A 23,175-nucleotide genomic window follows, 5' to 3' on the forward strand; every position below is an offset into this window, starting at 1 on the left:
CTGATTGGGGAACAGGGCAGTCAGAATATATGCCATCTTGGAGTGGGGGAGAGGGTAGAAATGGAGAGAAAATTTGTAACTCAAAATCTTGTGGAAATCAATGCTGAAAACTAAAAAATATCAAATAAAAAAGAGAACAAAAAGAATTGATATTGTTTGAGTACAGACTGAAGCATTGCTATTTTTTCTTTCCTTTTTTCCTTCACTTCTTGTACATAATAACTACATGATTGCATATGTCTAACCTATATCTAATTGATTACCGTCTTGGGGGAGGGGTGGGTAGGAAGAAGAGAAAGAGGGATAGAATTTGGAACTTAAACTTTAAAAAAAAAATACACAAGTTAAAAAATTGTTTTAATCTGTAATTGGTGAAAATAAAGCATAAAAAAAATTTTTTTAAGGATCTATGAGGGCCTGACTTGGAAAATGAACCCTTCTGTCTTCTGTGAGAACATCCCCAGGCAGAATGGGCAGATGAGAACAGTTTGTTCCAATAGCCATGACGATAGAAGAAGCAGGTACTGTGGAGCACTTAGAACTTGGTCAGACATCCAGGATGTCAAGATTATCCACTGCATCTCAGGCCATTGCCAGTCATCTGGACTTTTGTTTTGCCACTGGACTTTGATGATTCTGGAAGAGAGAATGAGTCTGACAACTTTGTGCAACTCTGCCTCACATAAATCCAATTCATGCTTGTCATGACATCACCCCCATAACATTGCTATCCTTTTTTCAAAATGAAGGACAATCAGAGACCTCCAAACAGGAAAAAGATGATTTAAAAATTTCTTTAGAATTATGAATTCAATTTTATAAGTAAAATCCTCAGTCCAGTTTTTAGAACCTATTACTGGTTGGCTGTTGTCCTTCCTTCTTGAAGAGGACCAAAATGACATCACTATGTTAGAGTCAAACTTCAATGTGTCCAGCTATGACTGATCAGACCAATAAGAGCTCGGAATGCTCTACCACAGATCGGTTAAATAGTTCATGTGAACATTTGGGGTGGATACTCTAAATTTGCGCATCTTGTGTTTCCTTTGAGCTGTTTCAGTTCTGCTTTGCTCATAGAGCACAGTACATTCTCTCATGTGGGCACACTATACTGAGCAGTGCTGTGCCAGTTTCTCCCATGTCACACAATCAATTCCAAATTTCTGAAGAGAGACCTTGAGAGTGTCCTTGTATCTCTTCTTCTGATCACCATGTGAAGGCTTGCCCTGTGTGAGTTCTCCATAAAATAGTCTTTTTGGCAAGCATACATTTTGCATTTGACAATATGGCCAACCCTTTGGAGTTGTGCTCTCTGAAGCAGAATTTGAATTGCTAATTAAAGCATGCCCTTGCAAGCACATGTGTTCCAACATGAAGCCTTGCCTGATTCCTTCAATTTCTAGTGCCTCCCCACTGAAGCTTCTTTGCAAGTGTATATCTATATGTATCTTCTATATAGTTATATAGATATGATATATCCTTTAGTAGACTAATGTCCCTGAGGGCAGAGCTGAACTCCAGGTTCCTAAGCTGCTGGTCCAGCTCCAGCTGGCTGCTCTTGGCTTCTGCCAGAATCCTGATTCAGGCAGCTCACAACTCTCACCTTTTCAAACTTCTCACGCAGGCAGTTTTCCTTGCCACCATCTTCTGCTTCTTCTTTCTCCTCACCAGCAATTCCTGCTCCTGTTGATTCTACAGGAAGGTCATTCTCCACTCCTCTTTCAAAACTTGTCGTACAATCTAGTCTCAAGACATTCAGTCTTTCAGCACAGTCTTCCAGAGCCAGGCCTATCAACTCAAGCCCTCAGAAGGAGGGATTACCTCCCAGGGCCCGTGCTGTGGGCCCCCAGGAAACCACTCCCAGCACTTCCGCCTCCAGCACTTCCACTGGCCTGTTTTCCTTCGGGCCTTTGTTGCTCTGGAGCTCCACAGAACCATAGTCACTTCAAGTACAGAGAGCAATCCAAAAACTGGGAAACATTCAACCACCCCAGCACCCCAAAATGCCATACTTTCCTTTTAATCTGCAGATCCTGCCACGACTATGCCATTTGTTGCAACAATTTGGCTAATAGCTACTGTGGGGGTGAAAGACCAATACAAGCCCAACAGCAAGAATGCTGCCAACACAGGTTGTTTTGATCTGCTTTACTAAGGAAAGTAACATTAAGGGGTTAACAATCTCAGTTTAATTGAACATACAAATATCATTCACAGTCCAGGGGGAAAAGATCAGCCCCTTGAACTTCAAGGCAAATACAAACAGAAATTACAAACATCAACAAACAGGGACTTTCTTTTTTTCTTTTTACTGCACCAAGCTGCTTCTTATTAAGATGCTAGGAAGGAAGGAAAAAAACAAATATTGAGCACCAAACACTGCATTAATTGCTTTGCAGCTATCCTCACAACAACAACCCTGGGTGCTAGGTGCTACTATTACCCCTATTTTACAGTTGAGGAAACTGAGGCAGAGGTTAAGCAACTTGACCCAGGTCACTATTAGCAAGGCAATAATCACAATATAGATGACAATTGTAAACATGCCTATGTAATTCTGTATTGAAAAATATAACAGACTCTCCATATAGAAGGTAGAAAAAGTAAACCATTTATTCAGACATCAGAGAACCAGATCCCAAAACCAATAAGTTGAGTCCATCATAACAGCAAAGAAATTAATACACATTATCACAGCAGAGAATGATTCCATCTCAAAACCATTCCCACCCCCCTGCTGGGGCCTTCCCACAGACACACTCACAACACAGCTAGCACACATCATCTCTCTCCCTCAGCTCTAACAGCTCTGAGCATTTCCTGCTCCACCCTTTCCTGTTCCTCTTGTTCAGCAAGCTCCTCTCACCACATGTGACTTAGGCTTTCTATGACATAAGCAGGTCACATGGGCCTATTAATGGGTGGGAAGGATCTTCAAATTTAAATTACCATTACAGTCATACAGCTAGTAAGTGTCTGAGGCAGTACTTCTACTCAGGTCTTCCTGACTCCAGGTACAGCTCTAGACACTGAGCCATTTAGCTGTCTACTGGTACAATTGACTCAGCATAACATTTTCATCAGGCAATAAGTGTTAGTGCTAAGCATTATGGACCAGAGCACATTGGACCCCACCACCTACCACCAAGACCAAGCATGTTGTCCAAGCAGCTTCTATGATCTAGGTATCCCAGAATAAACATCCTTCCATAAGGAGACCTGTGCACTGTTTTGCAATTTTATAATTTTACTTCAATTAAGCAACCATTTCATAATCATCTACTGAAGTATATAGAACAGCATGATGCAGAGGAGTAAAACAGATATAGATATAGATATAGATATATAGAGATATGTTAAAGGTTAAAGGAACCTTTTCTAGAAGCTCAGGGACCTAGCATTTAAGCTTATTCCGTTATGAACAGATGGTTATACTTTTTAATTTTTAAACATTTTTATTTAAAGTTTTGAGTTCCAGATTCTATCCCTCTCTCCATTGCTCCAATCCCCCCTCCCTGAGAAGGTAAGCAATCAGATATAGGTTATACATGTGCAATTAGGTAAAACGTTTCCTTATTAGTAACTTTGTACAAGAAGATGTGAATAAAAGAAAAAAATGAAAGAAAAACATCATGCTTCAGTCTGTATTCAATCTATCAGTTCTTTCCCTGAAGGTGGATAGTATGCTTCATCATCAGTCCTTTGGGATTGATTGTCTTGGATCGTTGTATTGCTGAGAATAGCTAAGTTATTCGAAGTTCTTCATTGAACAATATTGCTGTTACTAGGTACAATATTCTCCTAGATCTCATCGCTTCACTGTGCATCAGTTCACAAAAGTTTTTCGAGGTTTTTCTGAAATCATCCTGCTTGTCATTTCTTACAGCACAATAATATTCCATTACAATCATATACCACAGCTTGTTTAGCCATTCCCTAATTGATAGGCATCCCATTGATTTCCAGTTCTTAGCCATGTGATTATACTTAATGTATACTTCAAGGAATCTGTGATGCACCCACTCAAGCTAGGTATTCTCCTCTCTCCAATACAGAATGTAACCCATCCATGCCTTTTCATCTTCTGTTATTCTTTTTCGTATTCTTCAATAGATCTTACATGAAAGGTCCAACACTTTCTGGAGGTTTTCTTCTAGGTCTTTTTTACAATAACCTTTGGCTATCTATCTGTTATCCTATACTCTTCCCACAGGATCAGCCCATTTCCTTGCCCTATCAGACATTGGTTTTTTGAGTCATGCCCCTTATGTCACTTCTTGAATATATGTTATCATTGGAAATATACTACAGCTTGCTTGAATCCTTTGAGTCATGCACAACTTTAATTCCTAGCTGTGCCAAGATTTACAATCATATAGCATTGCTGAGAGAACATGTGCTGAAAAGATGAGTCTTAGGCTCTTCTGCTCATTTGGCTTCATTTGCTGACTCCTCCACTCATGGTGAGAGACTGTGCCATAAGGAGAGAAGCCTTACCACCTCCAAGGCTTCATTTGTGTGGCCATGAGAAAAAATGGCCTTCATCCTTAGCTTTTTCATTTATTTTTTCCATTTTTAGGTGAAGAGAGTGACATCTCCCACTTTAGGAGTTTCAGAGGTCTAGAGAGCAGGCCACAGCAATCCAGTAGTCAGAATCCTGGCCAATTTTTACAGCTAGTTGTTTCAATAATCTGGCTAGCAGCTGTTGTGGGGGTGAAAGACCAACATAAGCCCAACAACAAGCACACTACCAGCATGATGCAAAAGCCCAGGTTCTTTTTATCTGCTTCACTAAGGAAAGCAACGTTAAGGGGTTGAAAAGCTTACTTTAATTCAGCATACAAATACCATTCACTTAGTTCAGGGGAAAAAGCCAGCACCCTGAACTTCAAAGCAAATACAAACAAATTACAAACATTGACAGACAGACCAAATAGAATTCTTAGTTGCCAACATCTAAGTTCAGCCCTGGAACTCATAACAAGGGCTGGCCCAGAGTCACGAGTACCACCATGGCTGTGGGTAAGAGCTCCGAAAAAGAGAAAGCCAACCCCTGGTTTTATATCTTTTTCAGGGTCAAGGGTGAGTCACACATGCGACTCACCCACGTGACCTAGAATGGTCACAAAGAGGTGACTTAAACCCACATGAACTAAAAGCCTCTGATGTCCCAAACATGTCACTCAAACTCGTGTGTAAAATAGGCCCTCCCCTGAGGCAAGGAGGCCACCAAGGACTCCCAAATCTAACCAAGTAAACAAAGGCCAAACTCTTCAAGGGCACTTGGTTGAACTGAGTGCTAAGAGCTCATTTTGTTTACCAACACACTAGTTCAGGATAATGTCCTGAGGGACAAAGACCTGATGATCTTCGGGATTTGGGACCCCAGTCCAGTGGAAAGATACAGCAGTTTGAGCTAAGTTTTTCACTTCCTTCCATAGATACCAAGGTTGTGTAAAGGAGAGTATGCCTTAAAGCACTGGGGAAGATATTTCAACATTTGTCCTTGCTATACCTTTAAAGTAACTATGACTTTATAAAAATTAATTGATGTTCAGTGGCTAAATAGAACTTGGATGCTAGCCACTGGCCCCTAACAATGCAGGGATGTCTCCAGTAGGGGTTGTTAACCATGGCAATAGGAAAAAGACTCTTTCCAACCCTCAGGGTACCCTAGAAACCTGAGAAGCAACGCAGGAGACCTGACCTTAAGAAAATGTGCCAAAGCCTACTTAGTGACTTAAAAGTTCCCTTCCTGCGTGGGAATAAAACTATCTATTCCATACCTGAACGAGAAGATGAAAGATAGGTCTTGTGCCAGGAAGCAATTTGGGAACATTAAAAGCACTGCAGTTTCTGGAATGGAATCCAATCCTCTTTCCTCCTACTCAGATCTCATCCCAATTCATGATCCAGCTACAGTACCTCTCCCAAACATATGTATTGATATATTAACTCCATGAACTGGCCATCCAACTGCCTAGTATAGTCTGGACAATAGGTATTTTTCATCTTTTTATTCAATGAAAAAAATATCTTAAAAAGTATTTACACTTTCCTTTAAATTCTGATAATATGTAAATAAGCCTTTAGTTCTTTTTTTTTTGAAGCAGGCCATTTCCCCCACATGACTTAGGGCAAAAGTGAATTTAATGTTTCAGATGTACAAAAAAATAATAATTTGTATTAGTTTGAGTGTTTGCTTAGTTAATTTAATTTGCTTGAGTTAATTTAAATCTGGTCAACAAAAAAAACTTCATTGCAGGCTTAAAAACCCTCAGAAAATCCTTCTTTAGCAAGTAGAACTCCATCATCACACTTGGCATGTAATAAATTAAGTTTAATTTTCAACTGATTTATATGATAAAGTTACATTCTTTTAAATTCACATTGGTATTTTAGCCATCAGGATCAACAGGTTTCATTTCTTATGGTCAGTCATAATTTGCTTCGGGTTGGCAACCTAGTTAGCCAATCTTTTAGCCATATACTGTATTTAAAAGTCTCCAAGAGACTTTTTAAGCACAAGATAGGTATCAATACTGTCTAAACAATCTCAGAACTATTAGGAAATAATTTTTTATTAAAAATATTTATATTGGGGCAGCTAGGTGTTACAGTGAGTTGAGCACCAGCCCTGGAGTCGGGAGGACCTGAGTTCAAATCCGGCCTTAGACACTTCACACACAAGCTGTATGACCCTGGGCAAGTCACTTAACCCCAATTGCCCTGCCTTTCCCCCCTCCAAAAAAGATACATATTTATATTGCAATTTGACAAAAGGAAAAAGAAAGATGTTCTTAAAAAGCTTTGCAGAGTGATTTGGAATTTATTTTTATGCCACTGCCAATAATTTCATTGGAATAGCTGTATTCATACATGTCTTGCACACTAATCTTGGATGGGACATTACCCAAAGCTCTATCCTGGCCTCTCTTCTCTTCTCTCTCTATACGTTTTCACTTGGTAACATACACACTCATTTGGGTATAGAAATCTATCTTACCCTACAGGAAAGTAGGAGAGGAAGAGGATGAGAGAAAAGTAGAGGGGTGCTGCTAGGAGGGAGGGTAGATTGGGGGAGGTGGTAGTCAAAAGCAAAACACTTTTGAAGATGGGCAAAGTGAAAGGAGAGAGAGAATAGGATAAATGGGTAAACAGGATGGAGGAAAATAGTTATTAATCATAACTGTGAAAAAAATTTTATAATGCTTCTATGATAAAAGCCTCCTTTCTCAAATTTATAAAAATAAAATCTATTCCCCAATTGATAAATGGTTAAAGACTATAAACAGGCAATTTTCAGATAAGGTAATCAAAGCTATCCATAGTGATATAAAAAATGTTCTAAATTACTATGGATTAGAAGAATGAAAATTAAAACAATTCTGAAGTACCACCCCATACCTATCAGATTGGCCAATACTATATGAAAGGAAAATAACAAATGTTGAGGGGATGTGGGGAAATTGAGACACTGATACACTGTTGGTAGAGTTGTGGACTGATACAGCCATTCTGGAGAGCAATTTGGAACTATGCCCAAAGGATTGTAAAACCATGCATAGCCTTTAACCCAGCAATACCACTACTGGGTATATCCCAAAGAGATAAAAAAACAAAAACAAAAAGCTAAAGGATTTATATGTACAAAAATGCTTATAGCAGCTCTTTTTCTCATGGCAAAGAATTAGAAATTGAGGTGGTGCCCATCGACTGGAGAATGGCTGAACAAACTGTAGTATATGATTGTGATGGAATACTATTGTGCTATAAAATAATGGGCAAGATGCTCTCAGAAAAACCTGGAAAGACTTACATGGACAGAACCAGGAGAACATTGTACATAAAAATAACACTATTCTATGATGATCAACTGTGAAGGACTTGGCTATTCTCAGCAGTACAATGATCCAAGACAATTCTGAAGGACTTGTGATGAAAAATGCTGTCCACCTCCAGTCTGAATACAGATCGAAGCATAACTTTTTTGTTTTTCTTGGTTTTGGGGGAGGTGGGGGTGGGAGGGACACGTTCTGTGCTTTCTTTTACAACACGACTAATATGGAAATATGTTCTGTGTGACAAGAAGTCTCCCAATTTCTCAGTACGCTTGTAGAGGGAGAAATGAACCCAGGAATGTAGAAATCCCAAACCAAAATTCCCAAGGCAAGGCTGCCTGGAATGAATTCGCGGACCCAAGCATTCTTTCAGTCAAGGAGGCAAAGATTTATTACGCTTTAAGTAAATAAGGTGGGCAAGAGTTCTTAGGGAACCTGCAACCATACAGGGCTACTGGGAAAGTTTTAAGTACAAGATTTAGGGATGAAACCTGTCAATCAGGTGTGTTAGGGTGGGATTAGGGAGTGGTCAGGGCGTGATTAGGGGTTGGTCAGTTCTTAAAGGAACATGCACTTTTAGTACCTACTGTGCAGGTATCTTACCCAGAGTTCACAGGGAAATAGCCCTCGGGGGACCAGGAGGAGGTGTGGTTTTGCCTGTGAAACATCTCTAAGTCTCCAGGAGTTCAGGGGTAGCTGGAGATACTGGTTAGATTCCATCAAGTGCCTTGTTAGTCAAGATTAATGTAAGGGAGTATAGATTTGACTATGTCTAGGATACGTGTTAGACTCAGTGTATAATCAGTTATCAGCATCCTGAATCAATCTATAATTGGGCATAGCTGCTTACTGAGAAAGAAGCAGAGATAATTTTGGGGCACACTGCCCTTTAGCTAGAGAGGCTGCCTAGGAAAGAATATGTTTGAGAAGTAGATGTGTTCTGAAATTGGAATTCTGCCGAAGGCACAGGCACCCAGGCAGAGGCTAAGGGGAAATGTGATGTTAGAATCAGGGTCCGAGCACAAGCACCCCATCAAGCCCCTGTCCCGTGAGAACATTTTCTCTTGTTGCAGAACACATTCTCTTATCAGAACAGGTAGAGGGGTGCCAGGCCCAAAGATTTTTGTCCCTGCTGGCCCAAGGATAGATCCCCTAGGTCCATACCTCTGACAACCCCCTCACTGTCGGGTAGACTTCCTATACTTTCCCATCCATAATTCCCAAAGACACCTGAACCCATGGCATTAACTAATTAGTATCCCTGGCATTCCTTTCCCATGCCCCTTTTCTATATAAGCTCTAAATTCATCCCCAATAAACTGCCTCTTGACTGAAAGATGTCTGGAATGTGTGAACTCTGCCTTGACACTCTCGGGGTATCAGCACCCCAAACCTATACCCCAAAACCTCTTTAGAGGGACTTACCCGGGGTCACACAGCTAATAAATGTCTGAAGTTGTATTTGAACTCAGGTCCTCCTGACTCTGGCTCTGGCACTTTATCCACTGTGCCACCTTGCTGGACCAAAGATAATAACAGCTAACATTTATATAGTGCTTATTATGTGTTCGGCACTGTACTAAGCGATTTACAATTATTATTTTGTTTGATCCTCATGACAACCCTGGGATGGGGGGAGGGTATTTTACAGGTGAGGAAACTGAGGGTCATGGAGGTTGAGTGATTTAAATTATATGTAATTAAAGCACAGACAAATGAAACTGATAAAACTTTTTTTTCCATAAGAAACCCAGTTGGACAATTATACCCTAATATGCTCAAAAAGCCAATTTATCCTTTGCCTCCCCAGGTAAGCAGGTAAAGACCTCTGGCATGGGATTTACTAGAAAAATCCTGTAGCAGTAATCTCATTCCAGGGCCTTCCAGGAAGTCTAAATTAAACTACATTGCCCAGAAGCCTTTGCTTTCTTTCCCAATTGAACTTATTGCAATTTAAATGGGGTGTGCCCACAGAGAGTCAGCCATAGTATTTGGGGTCCGCTACAGCTGAGGCTTCGGCAGCATCCTTGAGCAGGGCTCAGGTGGCTGCAAATTTAGGAAAAGATGCTTGGGACCCTGGCCTTGTTGGCTTTGCTCGTTTTCCTCCTGATCTTGGCAGCTCCCTATATCAGGTGAGTGACAGCTGATAGACCGGCTCTTCTGTTAGCTGTCTTCTTCCCCACCTCTCCTTCAGGCCATCTTCTTCTCCTTAAAGTTAGGTGAGAGCTCTCCCTGCACAGGAAGGATGAAACTCCTAAGTGGAGGTGCTGAAGAGCTGAGCCTGATTGGTGCTTTCTTGTAAAGGGTGGTCCTAGCCAAATGCAAAGGAAGGCTATGCTTGGAGGGGAGCAGTATGTACTATAGTGGCCTTAAGAAACCGCTGATCCCCTGGAAATGGCCAGAGTTCTAGGAGATCAGGGCATCCCCTTCATCCAGGAGGTTTAATTTACTCCCGGTTTGGAGTCAGCGGGTCCCTGCAAAGAGGTGCTTGGCTCGATCTGAGCAATTGTGATTTTGAAGAGTCCTCATGGGAGAAGATACAATGCAGAAAATAGCCTATGTCCCCCTTAGTCCTAACAAAACATCTACAAAGCTGTTTTCTTTTGTAGGAGTAATTTGATGAAATCATAGATCTAGATGCCCCCCCCCCACAAAAAAAATTGAGATAAACATTCTTAACCAAGGGCTTCAGGTGGAGAGAGCACATTTTCTTCCCAGACCGTAGTCCCCTCCAATAAATTGCAAAATCACTTTGTTATCTGTTCTTGTTACATTTTGCTTGTTATCCTCTGTTGACCTTTGGTATACTTACAATCTCAGAGAAAGATCTAGGCTCCAAAGAGCTGTGACCCATTCCATTATTCACTGGGAGTTTGAACTAGGAAAAAAAAATACTCAGTTGCTCTCTTAGTCTCAGAGTTAAGTAAAAAAGTTCATAGATGTGATAGTAACACTCAGGAGGACATGTGTTAACTTCTTGCATTGCATCTCCTCCCATAAGGACCCAGAAACATAACTGCTTGTTTTTTTGAGGGACTCCATTTACTCCAAACCAAAGGCCAATTAAATCTTCCTGAAGAATTTTATTGTAGGGGAGGACACAAACTTCCTCTAAACAAAGAGGGTTAGTTAGCTATGTGTCCAGGGTTTGACCCAGTCTAAATGATTAACCAAGAATGATTATGGAGGATCAAAAGATGGTGGGCAACTAATGGCATGAAATAGAACTTGAGGACATATTTGGTGATACTCAACAACTTCCTATATTCTCCTCCTCCTTTTCCCTCTCCCCGGCTCTCCTCCTCCTCCTCCTCTTATCTCTCTCTCTCTCTCTCTCTCTCTCTCTCTCTCTCTCTCTCTCTCACAGTCTGGCTCCTTAGATTTGAGAGACTTGGGTTCAGGTTTGGCCTCTGGCACATAGTTTTGTGACAATGGGAAAATTCCTTAAATTCAATGTCACAGGCTCTTACCTTTTAAATTTCTCAAGAGTTACAGATTAGCATTGGTAGAGGTAATTTGATGAAACTGGTGAAACCACAGATCTAAACAAAGAAAAAAGGCAGATAAACACTCTTAACTTTAGGGTTTGAAACACAGCTGTGAGATCCCTGGGATTGAAGCCTGGTGCTGCCTTAAGCTGTGTGACCCTGGGTGAGGCAGCTAAACTCTCTGAGTCATAACTGCAAAAAGTGGGGTAATACTTATACTGCCTACTTCAAGGGTTGGGAAGTGCTTTATAAAGCTTAAAACACAATACAAATATAACATATACACTTACTCCTAGACACCGTTTAGGGTTGTAACAAACTCCTTTCCCTATTCAATGAGCTGATTAAAAAAAAAAACAAAACAAAAAAACCACTTTACAGAGAACAGGTCCTCTCCCTTCATTTCTCATAGCACTCTGGTGTTTCAGTCCCTAAAGTTAAGCATGCCCAGGATGGAACAAACAGAGATGTAATCTTTCTACAGAACAAGGCTTGTGATCTCCTACTATGTTTCAAATGCTGTGTCAGGGATACAAAAGACAGAATACAATTGTTGAAACTGAAGCCTAGTGCCCTGCTAACTGAGGTTCTGACCTGAGCTCTTTTTTTTATTGCAATTTTAAAATTAAAAAAAATTAATTTCATTTTCACATCACAGTTATTTCCCCAATATGCCTCCATAATGAATCCTCACTTGTAATAAAGAAAAAGTTAAACAACTTACAAGACATGCTATACCCAGGGTACTTCAAACTCTCTGCTTAGGTGTAAAGTATCCTTCGAAGCCTGTTCTCTAGGACCAAGATGGTCTTTCCAGTGAACCCAATTTTGGCTGTCTGTTTACATTATTGTAAACCTCCACCATGTTTTACTTTCTTTACTCTGCATCAGTTCATATACTTCTTTCTATGTTTTTGTTCATGTTTGTTACTTCTTTTTAAAAGTACATTTTATTTATTTCATTAAATATTTCCAAATTACATTTAAAAATTTTTTAACATTAATTTTTTAAAAATTTTGGATTCCAAATTCTCTCCCTGCCTTTCACCCCTCCTCCACCCTTGATTATACATGTGAAGTCATGCAAAACATATTTCCATATTAGCCATTTGCAAAATAAAACATCAAAAAACCCAGGAAAAAAGTTAAAAAAGTATGCTTCAATCTGTACTCAGTGTTCATCAGTCTCTCTCTGGAGGTCGATAGCATCTTTCATCGTGGGTTCTTTGGAATTGTTTTGGGTCATTGTCTTGATCAGAGTAGTTAAGTCTTTCACAGTTGATTATTATGACAATATTGCTGTGTTTATTATTACAGTGTGCTATGATTATTACACTGTTCACTTCACTTTGTATCAGTTCATATAAGACTTCTCAGGTTTTTCTGAAAGCATTCTGCTCATTTCTTATAGCACAATAACATTCCATCACAATCCTATACCACAATTCCCCAATTGATGGGCACCCACTTGGGTTCCATTTTTTTTCTAGTCATAGTTCTTAAGCTATAAAAGAGTTAAAGGAGTTTCCTGCCCACCTCTACAGCATTGCTACTACCAGCATGCTTTGTTGTTTAGTTGGTCTGACTCTTTCTGACCCCATGGGTCACAGAATGCTAATACTTACTGTCCATGGGGTTTCCTTGGCAAAGATAATTGTGTGGTTTGCCATTTCTTTCTCCAGTGGATTAAGGTAAACAGAGGTTAAGTGACTTGTACAGAGTCACATAGCTGTTAAGTATCTAAGGCTGGATTTGAACTCAGGTCTTACTGACTCCAGGCCCAATGCGTTATCCACTGAGCCGTGTAGGCACCTCTACTACCAATATGAAATACATGCAATTCACTTAACTGGGAGCACTAAGGCCACTTGCCTCTGTACCATCCTCCAATTTTCCCCTCCATAAAAAAGCCCACCCTCAAAAAATCTTTAACAGGATAACAAAGGTTGTTTATTATCTGAGAGCCACTGCAATGGAAAAAAATCAAAGCAAATTCTAGTCTTGAGCCGTGGAGACTCGAAGCACAAGAAACCCAGGCTGAGGTGGGAAGCTCACTGGAAAAAAAATATGGATTATTTTCTTCTCCCTCTGTAGGAAAGCAGTTTCCAAAGGAGTTTGTACATCAACTGTGCAGCTTCCTGGAAAGGTAGCAATAGTCACTGGAGCCAACACGGGCATTGGGAAGGAGACAGCCAAAGACCTTGCTCAGAGAGGCAAGTTTATATTCCTCCAGTCCCCTTCAGCTTCTACCATTTCCTTTCTCTTATTATTTGTTGTATTCTGTCTTTCACTCTTCATTTTAGGTGCCTATGACTCAGAATTTACGAATATTCTTGGAATCTGTGTTTCAGTTGCCCCATTGAGTTCTGACCGTATGCCTACTACCACGCTTTACCAGGCTATGAATGTTAGTCATTTCCTGAGTATAGTTCTGATGCTTCGTGCCTAGCTACCTTCTCTGTAAAGTAGGGCTAATGATTCCTCCTGGAAACATTAAAGACCAATGTTAAGCATTATTGAGTTCATCCTGGTCAGTCAGATTGGTCTGAGCTAGTCGTCCTTTTGAGAATCCCTGTTGTCATACCCTCTCATTTTACTCCCGCTTATACCCATCCTGGACTCTGGTCCTCTCCTCTCTTTTCCTATCTCTGTTGCTTACCTTAGAATTATTCAGTTACTATTTAGCGTTGCCCTGTTGCCCCTACTCTCAGTGCCATGGGACTCCCATACCTGGTGGGAATTGAACTGAGTGGGACATCTCCCCGTCCCCAAGACAGGATGACTTAACTTTTCCCCTCTTAGCCTTCCCGCATATTCTGGACCTCAGCCGATGATTCCCTTCTCTCCTTGATGAAGGATTAGGGATAGGGGGTTGTGTGTATAGTGTATAGGGCTTATGAGATGATGCCACTTCCAACTATTTAAGAACCTCCTCTAAGCCCATCAGAGGCATCACCATTAGATTTGTTTTCAAAATCAAATTAAAATTGTACTATGCACAAAAATTGAACTTATTTACATCTTTACTCTTAGGAGCTCGAGTATATATTGCTTGTAGGGATTTGCAAAAGGGGGAGTTGGCAGCCAATGAGATCCGGGCTAAGACAGGGAACCAGCAGGTGATGGTGCGGAAGCTGGACCTGTCTGACACCAATTCAATCCGAGCCTTTGCTGAGGCCTTCCTGGCAGGTGAGTCAAACTAGGCAATTAGGGTCAAAGACGGGGCAAGAAGTAAGGGTGGGAATAGCACGCTCACTATGTGGCTCCTATCAGATCTATCCTGTTCTAAAAAAAAAAAAAAGCATGCATTTAAGGAACAGTAAGCTGGAGGAATAACTTGAATTGGGCTCTAATCTTGAATCACCAGTAGGTATGTCAAGTCTCTTCTGTCCCCTGGAAGCCATTCTCACTGGGATGACTTCTGATTCTTCTCTTAAAGGTCTGAAGGTCACCTGTATCTGTGAATTTCATGCATGCTGCATGCAAATCTATCTCCTTTGTAGCATATGGAGTTAACATAAAGTCTGACATCCAGTAGGATACAGGATTGATTATTGATTGAATGTGACCTATGCAAGTGAAAGGAAAGGAAACACTTGATTCTTGAGTCTCTTTTTTTCCATGGCTAATTATATGCAGGTAGGCCAGGCAGGTATCTAGGCCATGGGTAACCTTGGCCAGCTGCTGCCAAACTCCCTAAAGTCCTCATCTTCTCCCCTATGCTTTGCAGAAGAAAAACAGCTTCACATCCTGATCAACAATGCAGGAGTGATGATGTGCCCCTACTCTAAGACAGCTGATGGATTTGAGATGCATATGGGAGTCAATCACTTAGGTAAGAAACCTGATGTAACTAGAAAGCTGAAGATATCACTAAGTCGCTCGTACAATTCTCTGATTTAGGTTTGGTTTTGCTTAGGATTTTCACAATTACCACATTGCTTTGACACCTAGGGTTGCTTCAGCAATAATCCCTATCACCAGGTCCATGTCAGAGAACCCATGTTTTAAACCTGTCAAAGGAAAAAATCCCTTGTCTCAGGCTGTTCCTGTTGAATGGAACCTGCTCTCTGGCATCTGACTTCTGAGGCCACCTTATCCAAGCCATACATAAAAAGATTTGACCCACTGTTTGTTTGAAGGACTGGAGTCTGGTACTCCACCTGGGCCGATACATTTGTTCCCTGTCCTCAAGCCCAGCTATTCCACACATATCTTTGGGGATAGTCCTAATTTTTCTTTAAAAAGACAGCATGGCACAGAGGAAACCATACTAAACTTGGATTTAGAAGGTTAAAATTCCACTTCTGACCCAGCTTACTAGTTGGAAACATCAGGCAAGTCAGAAACTTAGTTCTCTCATCTGTAATGAGGATATTACCTTTAAGTACCAATCTTCCAAGTTCTTGGTGAGGATCAGATGAGACAATGTACATAAAGCACTTTGTGAACCTTAGAACGCTACGTAAATAAATGCTGGTGGTGAGATAAAATGACTAACTTGGCCTGAGCGTCCCATTTTCTTTAATTGGCCCCCTGCTATCATTGCCTCTGAATTTTCTCCTTTTCTGCATCCCTTTGCAGGTCATTTTCTTCTGACCTACCTGCTGCTGGGGAGGCTGAAGGAATCAGCCCCATCAAGGGTGGTGAATGTGTCTTCCTTGGCTTTCCACCTGGGCAGGATCCATTTTTACAACCTACATGGCGAGAAGTATTATAACCGGAGCCTTGCCTACTGCCACAGCAAGCTGGCCAATGTGCTTTTTACCCAGGAGTTAGCTCGAAGACTAAAAGGTAGGCCTGCAGAAGAATGGAAGTAGTGGCGCAGAAGGTGGAGGACAGCAATAGGGAAACTTGTCTTTCCTCTCTCTTCACCTAGGCAGAATCTCTCTTTCCAAAATGTATAGGATAAAGAGTACTGCAATTTGGGCCTGGCCTGCTGCTCCCTCAAGCCTCTCTCGTTCAGCGGCCAGCTGGAAAATAGATAGGGACCCACAACCTGAGGTATTCGGGGACTGGATCTTCATTGGTCAAGGTGGAAGCTTGGACTCTCACCATCTCCAAGTAAAGTAGAGCAGCTGGTTTCCAGGCCTGTTCTGTGTAAAGATGAGTCCCACTGATATCTCTCAGGAGCCTGCCTTACGCCCTAGACTTCTGAGATGGTGCTGGTAATAATCCAGTGATGGGAAACCTACATGCTGAGAGTTCTTCCACCTTCTTTGCCCTCATCGAGATTTTCAGTTCTTACATATGGCTTCCTATAACTCCTGTCTTCTAATTCTAGGTACAGGGGTTACTACATATTCTGTACACCCTGGAACTGTCCACTCTGAACTGACTCGGCATTCAACTTTCATGAAACTGATATGGAAGCTCTTCTCTTCCTTCATTAAGACCCCACAAGAGGGAGCTCAGACCAGCCTGTACTGTGCCTTGACCGAGGGCCTTGAACCTCTGAGTGGCAAACATTTCAGGTATAATTTGGCTTATAGAGGTAAAGTTTTTCCCTCAAAGGATGTCAGTTGTATGGCAACATATCCAGAGTTTTAATATTTTGATGGAAATATAAATTATTCAATGATTTTCATGTTATTTATAAATATTAATGATAATTTTTTTGCATATTGATAGAGCTGGGTAGTCCCTGAAATGGCTTGTCCATCATATTTCTTTTACCAAGTCATATTTGAACTGTTAGTGGCTTGGATCTTCTGCATCTTAATTGTGATGCAGAGGAAAATGCGCTGGACTAAATAGACCTGAATTCTAGCCCCCCGCTAAGGTACTACCTTGTTGACATCCTCAACCTTGTTGTTGTTCAGTCATTCAGTGGTGTCCTACTCCTTTGTGACTCTGTGGACCATAGTATACCAATACTGTCCATGGGGTGTTCTTGGCAAAGATATTGGAGTGGCTACCATTTCCTTCTCCAGTGGATCTAGTGGATGTAGTCAGGCAATCAGAGGTTAAGTGACTTGCCCTGGGTCACACAACTAGGAAGTGTCCAAGTCTGGATTTGAACTCAGGTCTTCCTGACTCCAGGCCTAGAGCTCTATCCACTGAACACAGCTGCCTCTTGTATCACGGTTCATTTGATGGGGCTGTTTTTCCTCAGCAAATCACACTGGAGATGCAGACTTGAACAAGGGCTTTATCGGCAGCTAGCCACCCCCTTAGATATCCCTGCCCAAAGGCAGGGCATTGGGCAGATCACTTGTAGGCCTCATTAATTTCTTCATCTCTGAGGACACTGGACTAGGTCAGCAGTTCTCAGACTTTTTGGTCCCAGAACCCCTTTGTACTCTTAAAGATTATTGAGGTCCTCAAAGAGATTTTGATTATGTGGATTATTAGCTACTGGTATTTTTGTTTTTGTTCATTTGTTTCAGTTGTGTCTGACTCTTTGTGACCCCATTTGGGGATGCCTTGGCAGAGATACTGGAGTAGTTTACTATCTCCTCTCCAGCTCATTTTGTAGATGAGAAACTGAGGCAAACAGGGTTAAGTGACTTGCTCAGTGTCACACAGCTAATAAGTGTCTGAGGCCAGATTTGAACTCATAAAGATGAGTCTTCTTGACTCCAGGCCCAGCACACTATCCGTTGTGCCACCTAGCTGCCCACTATTGAAATTAAGTTACAATGAAACCATATTCGAAATTAAAATGGATAATTTTAAAATTATTTATTCGTTCTTTTAAAATAATAATAAATATATTACACATTAGCATAAATGACATTTTTTATGAAAACATTCTCTAAAACAAAAAATTGAGAGAATGACATGGTTTTACATATATATGTATATGTGTATATATCTGTATGACATGGTTTTACATATATATGTATATATATGCGTGTGTATGTATGTATGTATGGTTGTTGCAAATCTCTAATGACTGACTTAGTAAAACACAGTTGTATTCTCATATCTGCTTCCGCATTCAATCTGTTGTTTTGGTTGAAGAAAATTCAGCCTTGTACAAATAGAGAGCTGGAAAAGGGAGGAATATTTTAATAGCCAAATAATATCTTAGTAATAAAAAAAAGAAAGTGGCAAGCCTTTCTGGGTGAAGAAACCAACCTTTATTAAGAGAAACAAAGGTGGTTGTGTACAGTGTGCCCAGTATGATCTGAGACCACGAGTTACAAAAATCATGGTTATTTATGTTCTCTTGATTTACGCATGGCTCAGTCTTGTCCTGTGCAACTGTCCTTTACAAGGTTGCAGGGCTCTATGATGTAAAGTTTTCCCATAAGGCCTGGTGTCCTAATAAGCCATAGGGCTTTGTTTCTTCACTATTTTAATATAAAGATTCATATAAAGATTTTATTATTATTACATTTTATAATGATTATACTTATACTCCTAAAGCTAACTAACACAGGCACTCACACTCCTAAGGTCAGTCAACACAAGCAAACTTGCATTCATATACAGCAAGAACACCCGAGTCAGTTAACCCCAGGAGTGTTCCTCTAGGACTACATCACAGTTTGTTACAGAGGTTTTCACCTGGGACTATATTCTTACCATAAATCACACAGTTCCTTCTTATCCTAAGATGATTGTAGCTGTTAGATGATTAGCAAAGCAAAGTGCTCAAGGAATTATTGATTTTTCCTGTTACAATATTATTATGAAAATGATTTTGATGTTGCAGATTCCCTGAAAGGTCTTAAGGATCCCAAGGGGTCCTCCAACAACACTTTGAGAGTCACTGGACTGGGTAATTCAGCTCCAGTGTTCCTATGAATCTAAGCTGTATTCCAACATCTCCCCTCAGAGTTCTCCCATACATCTATGGAGTTGCCAGTTTTCCCAGAGGCCTGGTTTAGCTGAGAGCTCATGGCTATAAGCAGTATGGGCATTTACATTGAGTAAAGAGATTTAGGGTTCCAGCCACTTACACACTAGAACAGGCTTCCAAATATCCTTTTCTATAAACTGTTTTTAAAAGAAAATAGATAAATCTTTATTTCCGTCGGCTTAGGAGCAAAGCCTTCTTGTAATTGAGACAAAGACGGTCTTTGGACCTTTTCAGTTCAATGGACTTTTAATTTTGGTCTGATTTTGCGGGTCAGACTGCCGCAATTAAATTCAACAAGCATTTATCAGGTACCTCTGGCATGCTGTGTTAGGCACAAGGACGTGTAATGAAAATAAATAAGACACAGCCCTTGCCCTCATAGAGCTTATACTCTAGATAATATATTTAGATCCAATTATTGCCAAGGCTTATCAATTCTACCTCCAGTGTTTTTATCATTCATCTCCTTTTCTCTATAACAATATCACCACTATTGTCATTCAGAAGACCCTCCTTACTTCTCACATGAGCTACTGCAATAGGCTCTTGACCAGCTTCTTTGCCTTCAGTCTCTCCACCTCACCTCCCCCCCTCCAAATCCATGCTTTACACAGGTCTAACCTTTGCAGTTACTTGTCGAATAAGTTCCGTTGCCTTTAGGATCAAACTCCTTTGTTTGGCATTTCAAGGACGGCTCCCGTCTACCTTTCCAGGATTATTGGCGAGCAAGCAAAAAAGCATTTATTAAGCACCCTCTCTGTGCTAGGTGTTGTGCTAAGCATTAGGGATACACAGAAAAGCTGCTCTCAAGCAGCTCAAAATCTAATTATTATATATAAATCCCCTTCATGCACTCCGTGGCCAAGCAAACCCACCTTTCTGTTCTTTACACAACAATTCTGTCTCCCTTCTCACTGACAGTACCCCATGCCTAGAACACACTCCCCTATACCTCTTTCTTTTAAAGTCTCTCATGTCTTTCAGAGTTCCGCTTGAGGACCACCCCCTACGTGAGGCCTTTTCTGATTTCCCCAAATGCTTGTGTTTAACCCTCCCCTTCAAATCACCTTGTAATGACTTTCTATATATATTTTTTATTTTCTTAAATGAATACGTTGTCTCTTCTGAGAGGATGGAAGCTCCTTGAACACAAAGATGGTTTTCATTTTTGTATCTGCAGTACCGAACATAGTGCCTGGCACATGAATAAGGCTTATTAGTCGTTGATCAGTAGATAGTGACAATGTATACTGTGCCAACCACTACCAAGAGGTAAATGTAAAAGTCTGTTTCTGAGAGCAGACTACCTTTTCAACTACCATCCAACAGTCAAAAAATGTTAGACCTGGAAAGGACCTTAGGTCATTTTATCCAACCCCCTCATTTTACCCATGAGAAAACTGAGTGCTAGAGAGGTGACATGACATATGTAAAAGAAACAAGATTTTGTCTAATCCCTCCCTCACCACCCCATTGGGACAATTTTTCATAAATAAATAGATAAGGTAAGTTCCTCATAATGAATATATATAGTGTAGCAAAATAAATTTACACATTGGCCGTGTCCAGAAATTTATGTGTCCTCTTGTATTTTAAGCTTATCACCTCTCTGGCAGGAAGTGGGTGGTATGTTTCATCTTCAATCCTCTGGGCTTGTTTCAGGACTCAAACTAGGATTTGAATTCAAGTCCTGTGAAACCCAATGCATTGCTCTTTCTACTACAGTAGGTAGGGTGGTGCAGTGGATAGAGCACTGGGTGTGGCGTCAGGAAGACCTGAGTTCAGATCGGGCCTCAGATACTTACTAGCTATGTGACCCTGGGCAAATCATTTAACCTTTGTTTGCCTTGGTTTCCTCATCTGTAAAGTGAGGGGGGATAATAATAGCACCTACCTACCTCCCGGGGTTGTTGAGAGGATTGAGTGAAATTATAATTACAGAGCACCATATAAATGTTAGCTATTTATTATTGCTATGTCTTGTCCAGAGTACGGACCAAACAACTCTGCTTCATGTGCACTGTCAGTGACATCAGCCCCTCTCTTTTCTCCTCTAGCGAATGCAGTCCTGCATGGATTTCTTCCCGGGGACGGAACATGACAACGGCAAGGCGGTTATGGGATGTCAGCTGTGATCTGCTGGGGATCCAGCAGGACTGGTAGATGGGAATAGCCCATCACCAAAGAGTAGCTTTAGACTGCTCAGTTGTAATGTGCCAAAAGGGTTTCTACAAGGCTGGTTGAAAGGGAGCACAATCCTTCCACTGATGATACATTTGCCTGCCTGACTTCAGGGTAATAACCCAATGCACTGCCAGGTCTTTCTAAGTATCTTTTATTTGTATGCCTCGTCCCTGTCACTTCCAGGGCCATCAGTAATATTACAGGACAGTAAGACCCCAATATTACATGTGCTTATAATTCTTTCCTTTTATTCACCTCTAGGTGAATGGGACCAAACTATGGAGAGGGAAGGATTATACTGAAAGTTAGCCCTCTTTGACCATTATTGGGTAGTATCTAGTTCCTACCGAGCTGATCGTTGGGAGAATAGTTCTGTAAACTTGGTCTGGAGATCCTTCATCAAGACCATAACCAGGTTCCCCCTTTGGCAAAACCAATCCAAGACTGATGCCTAGACTCATTCAGGAAAATCTTTATTAAATCTAGACTTCACTTTGGCTCTTTCCTTTGAGCAGCCTGGAGACATTGATACACAACAGATAATACGAGTGAGAGGAGGAACAAATGTCATTCGATCTTCATACCTACGACAGGCTATTTTTCTTTGTAGTTTTGCTCTTCTGTGTCACTGAGGATTTCAAATCAGTTAAATGACTGGATCTTCTTTCAGGTGTATCTTCATGCAGATGGTAGGGAAGTGGGCAGCCTAGAAAAGGCTGGGGAGGGAGATTATTAGAAGTTGAATGAATGGTAGGAGATAGGGCCGATTGTGGGGTTAAAGTGGAGGGCTATAAGGAATGGAAGAAAACCTGTCTGTAAGACAGAGGATAAACTAAAATGGCAGTCCCAGCCGGCACTAGTATAGCTGGGGAAAGCACCTTCATACTGCAAAAAATCATTTCCTATGACCCACATTAAGTCATACTGAGATTATGCACCATTTTATTCAATTTCCAGGCAGCTAGGTGTCGGATCCAGAGTCAGGAAGATGAGTTCAAATCCAGCCTCAGCCACTTGTTAGCTGTGGGAACTTGGTCAAGTCATTTAACCTCAGTTTCTTCATGTGTAAAATGGGGATAATAATGGCACCTACCTCCCAGGGTGTTAAGTATCTAATGAGATAATAATTGGAAAGTGTGCAGCAGAGTATTGCTTGGCATAGAGTGGTATGTAAATATTGGCTATTATAATAGTAATTATTATTTTAAAGCATTTGTTTTCCATTGGGATTATGTAGGGAAGGTAGAACTGCTATTTATGGAATTTAGCTTTTTATAACATTAATGTTTACAAAATAAAACATGGGAATTCAGAAGTGTTTGCCTCAACTATGCAGAGTATGGTGACTTCCTGGAATTTGGATGTTATTTATCCTGTACTGATGTCTCAGATCTTTAGCTTTGAAGAGGAACAATTATGATGCTAGTTATGATTCTTCATATTTAAGCATTTGTCATCTCTTTCCTTATTGTCATCATCCTGGCCTAGAAAATGGATTTGTTGCTGCTGCCGAGGGGGTTTTTCTGTTGTATGAGGCACTATGGTACAGCAACTGAATTAACACTGGTTTTTAACTTATATGGAATGGCCCACGACAAATAAAAAGAAATGCTATTTATTCTGTATTGTTTTTTGACTGAACTTGTGCTTTGATTGATGTAGAAAGTCCTGGTGAGGAAATTTCCTCCACCAATGCATTTCAGTAATCATTCCACTAGGTATATAGTCTTTGCCTTTGTCGCCACTTGGGGAATTTGAACGATTTTCCCACAGGCAGAGAGTCTCTAGGTAGCCTGCCTGACTTCGAGGCCACTATATTGGCAGTTCTCCAAGTTTTCAGTCTCATGATCCC

The 23,175-nt window shown here is 40.8% G+C and overlaps 1 protein-coding gene across 1 annotated transcript; it reads left to right on the forward strand.

The window, feature by feature from the left end:
• The first annotated feature begins 9,791 nt into the window (after positions 1–9,791).
• Positions 9,792–22,942, forward strand: LOC118829317 (retinol dehydrogenase 11-like). The gene is made up of 7 exons (XM_036736332.1): positions 9,792–9,973; positions 13,424–13,542; positions 14,363–14,518; positions 15,060–15,164; positions 15,914–16,123; positions 16,614–16,803; positions 21,197–22,942. Exons 1-7 carry the CDS (start codon positions 9,906–9,908, stop codon positions 21,300–21,302), a joined length of 954 nt encoding a protein of 317 aa, XP_036592227.1. The 5' UTR covers positions 9,792–9,905; the 3' UTR covers positions 21,303–22,942.
• Positions 22,943–23,175: the final 233 nt, after the last annotated feature.

This window comes from Trichosurus vulpecula, chromosome 8 (assembly GCF_011100635.1).
Source record: "Trichosurus vulpecula isolate mTriVul1 chromosome 8, mTriVul1.pri, whole genome shotgun sequence".
Classification (NCBI taxonomy): Eukaryota; Metazoa; Chordata; class Mammalia; order Diprotodontia; family Phalangeridae; genus Trichosurus; species Trichosurus vulpecula.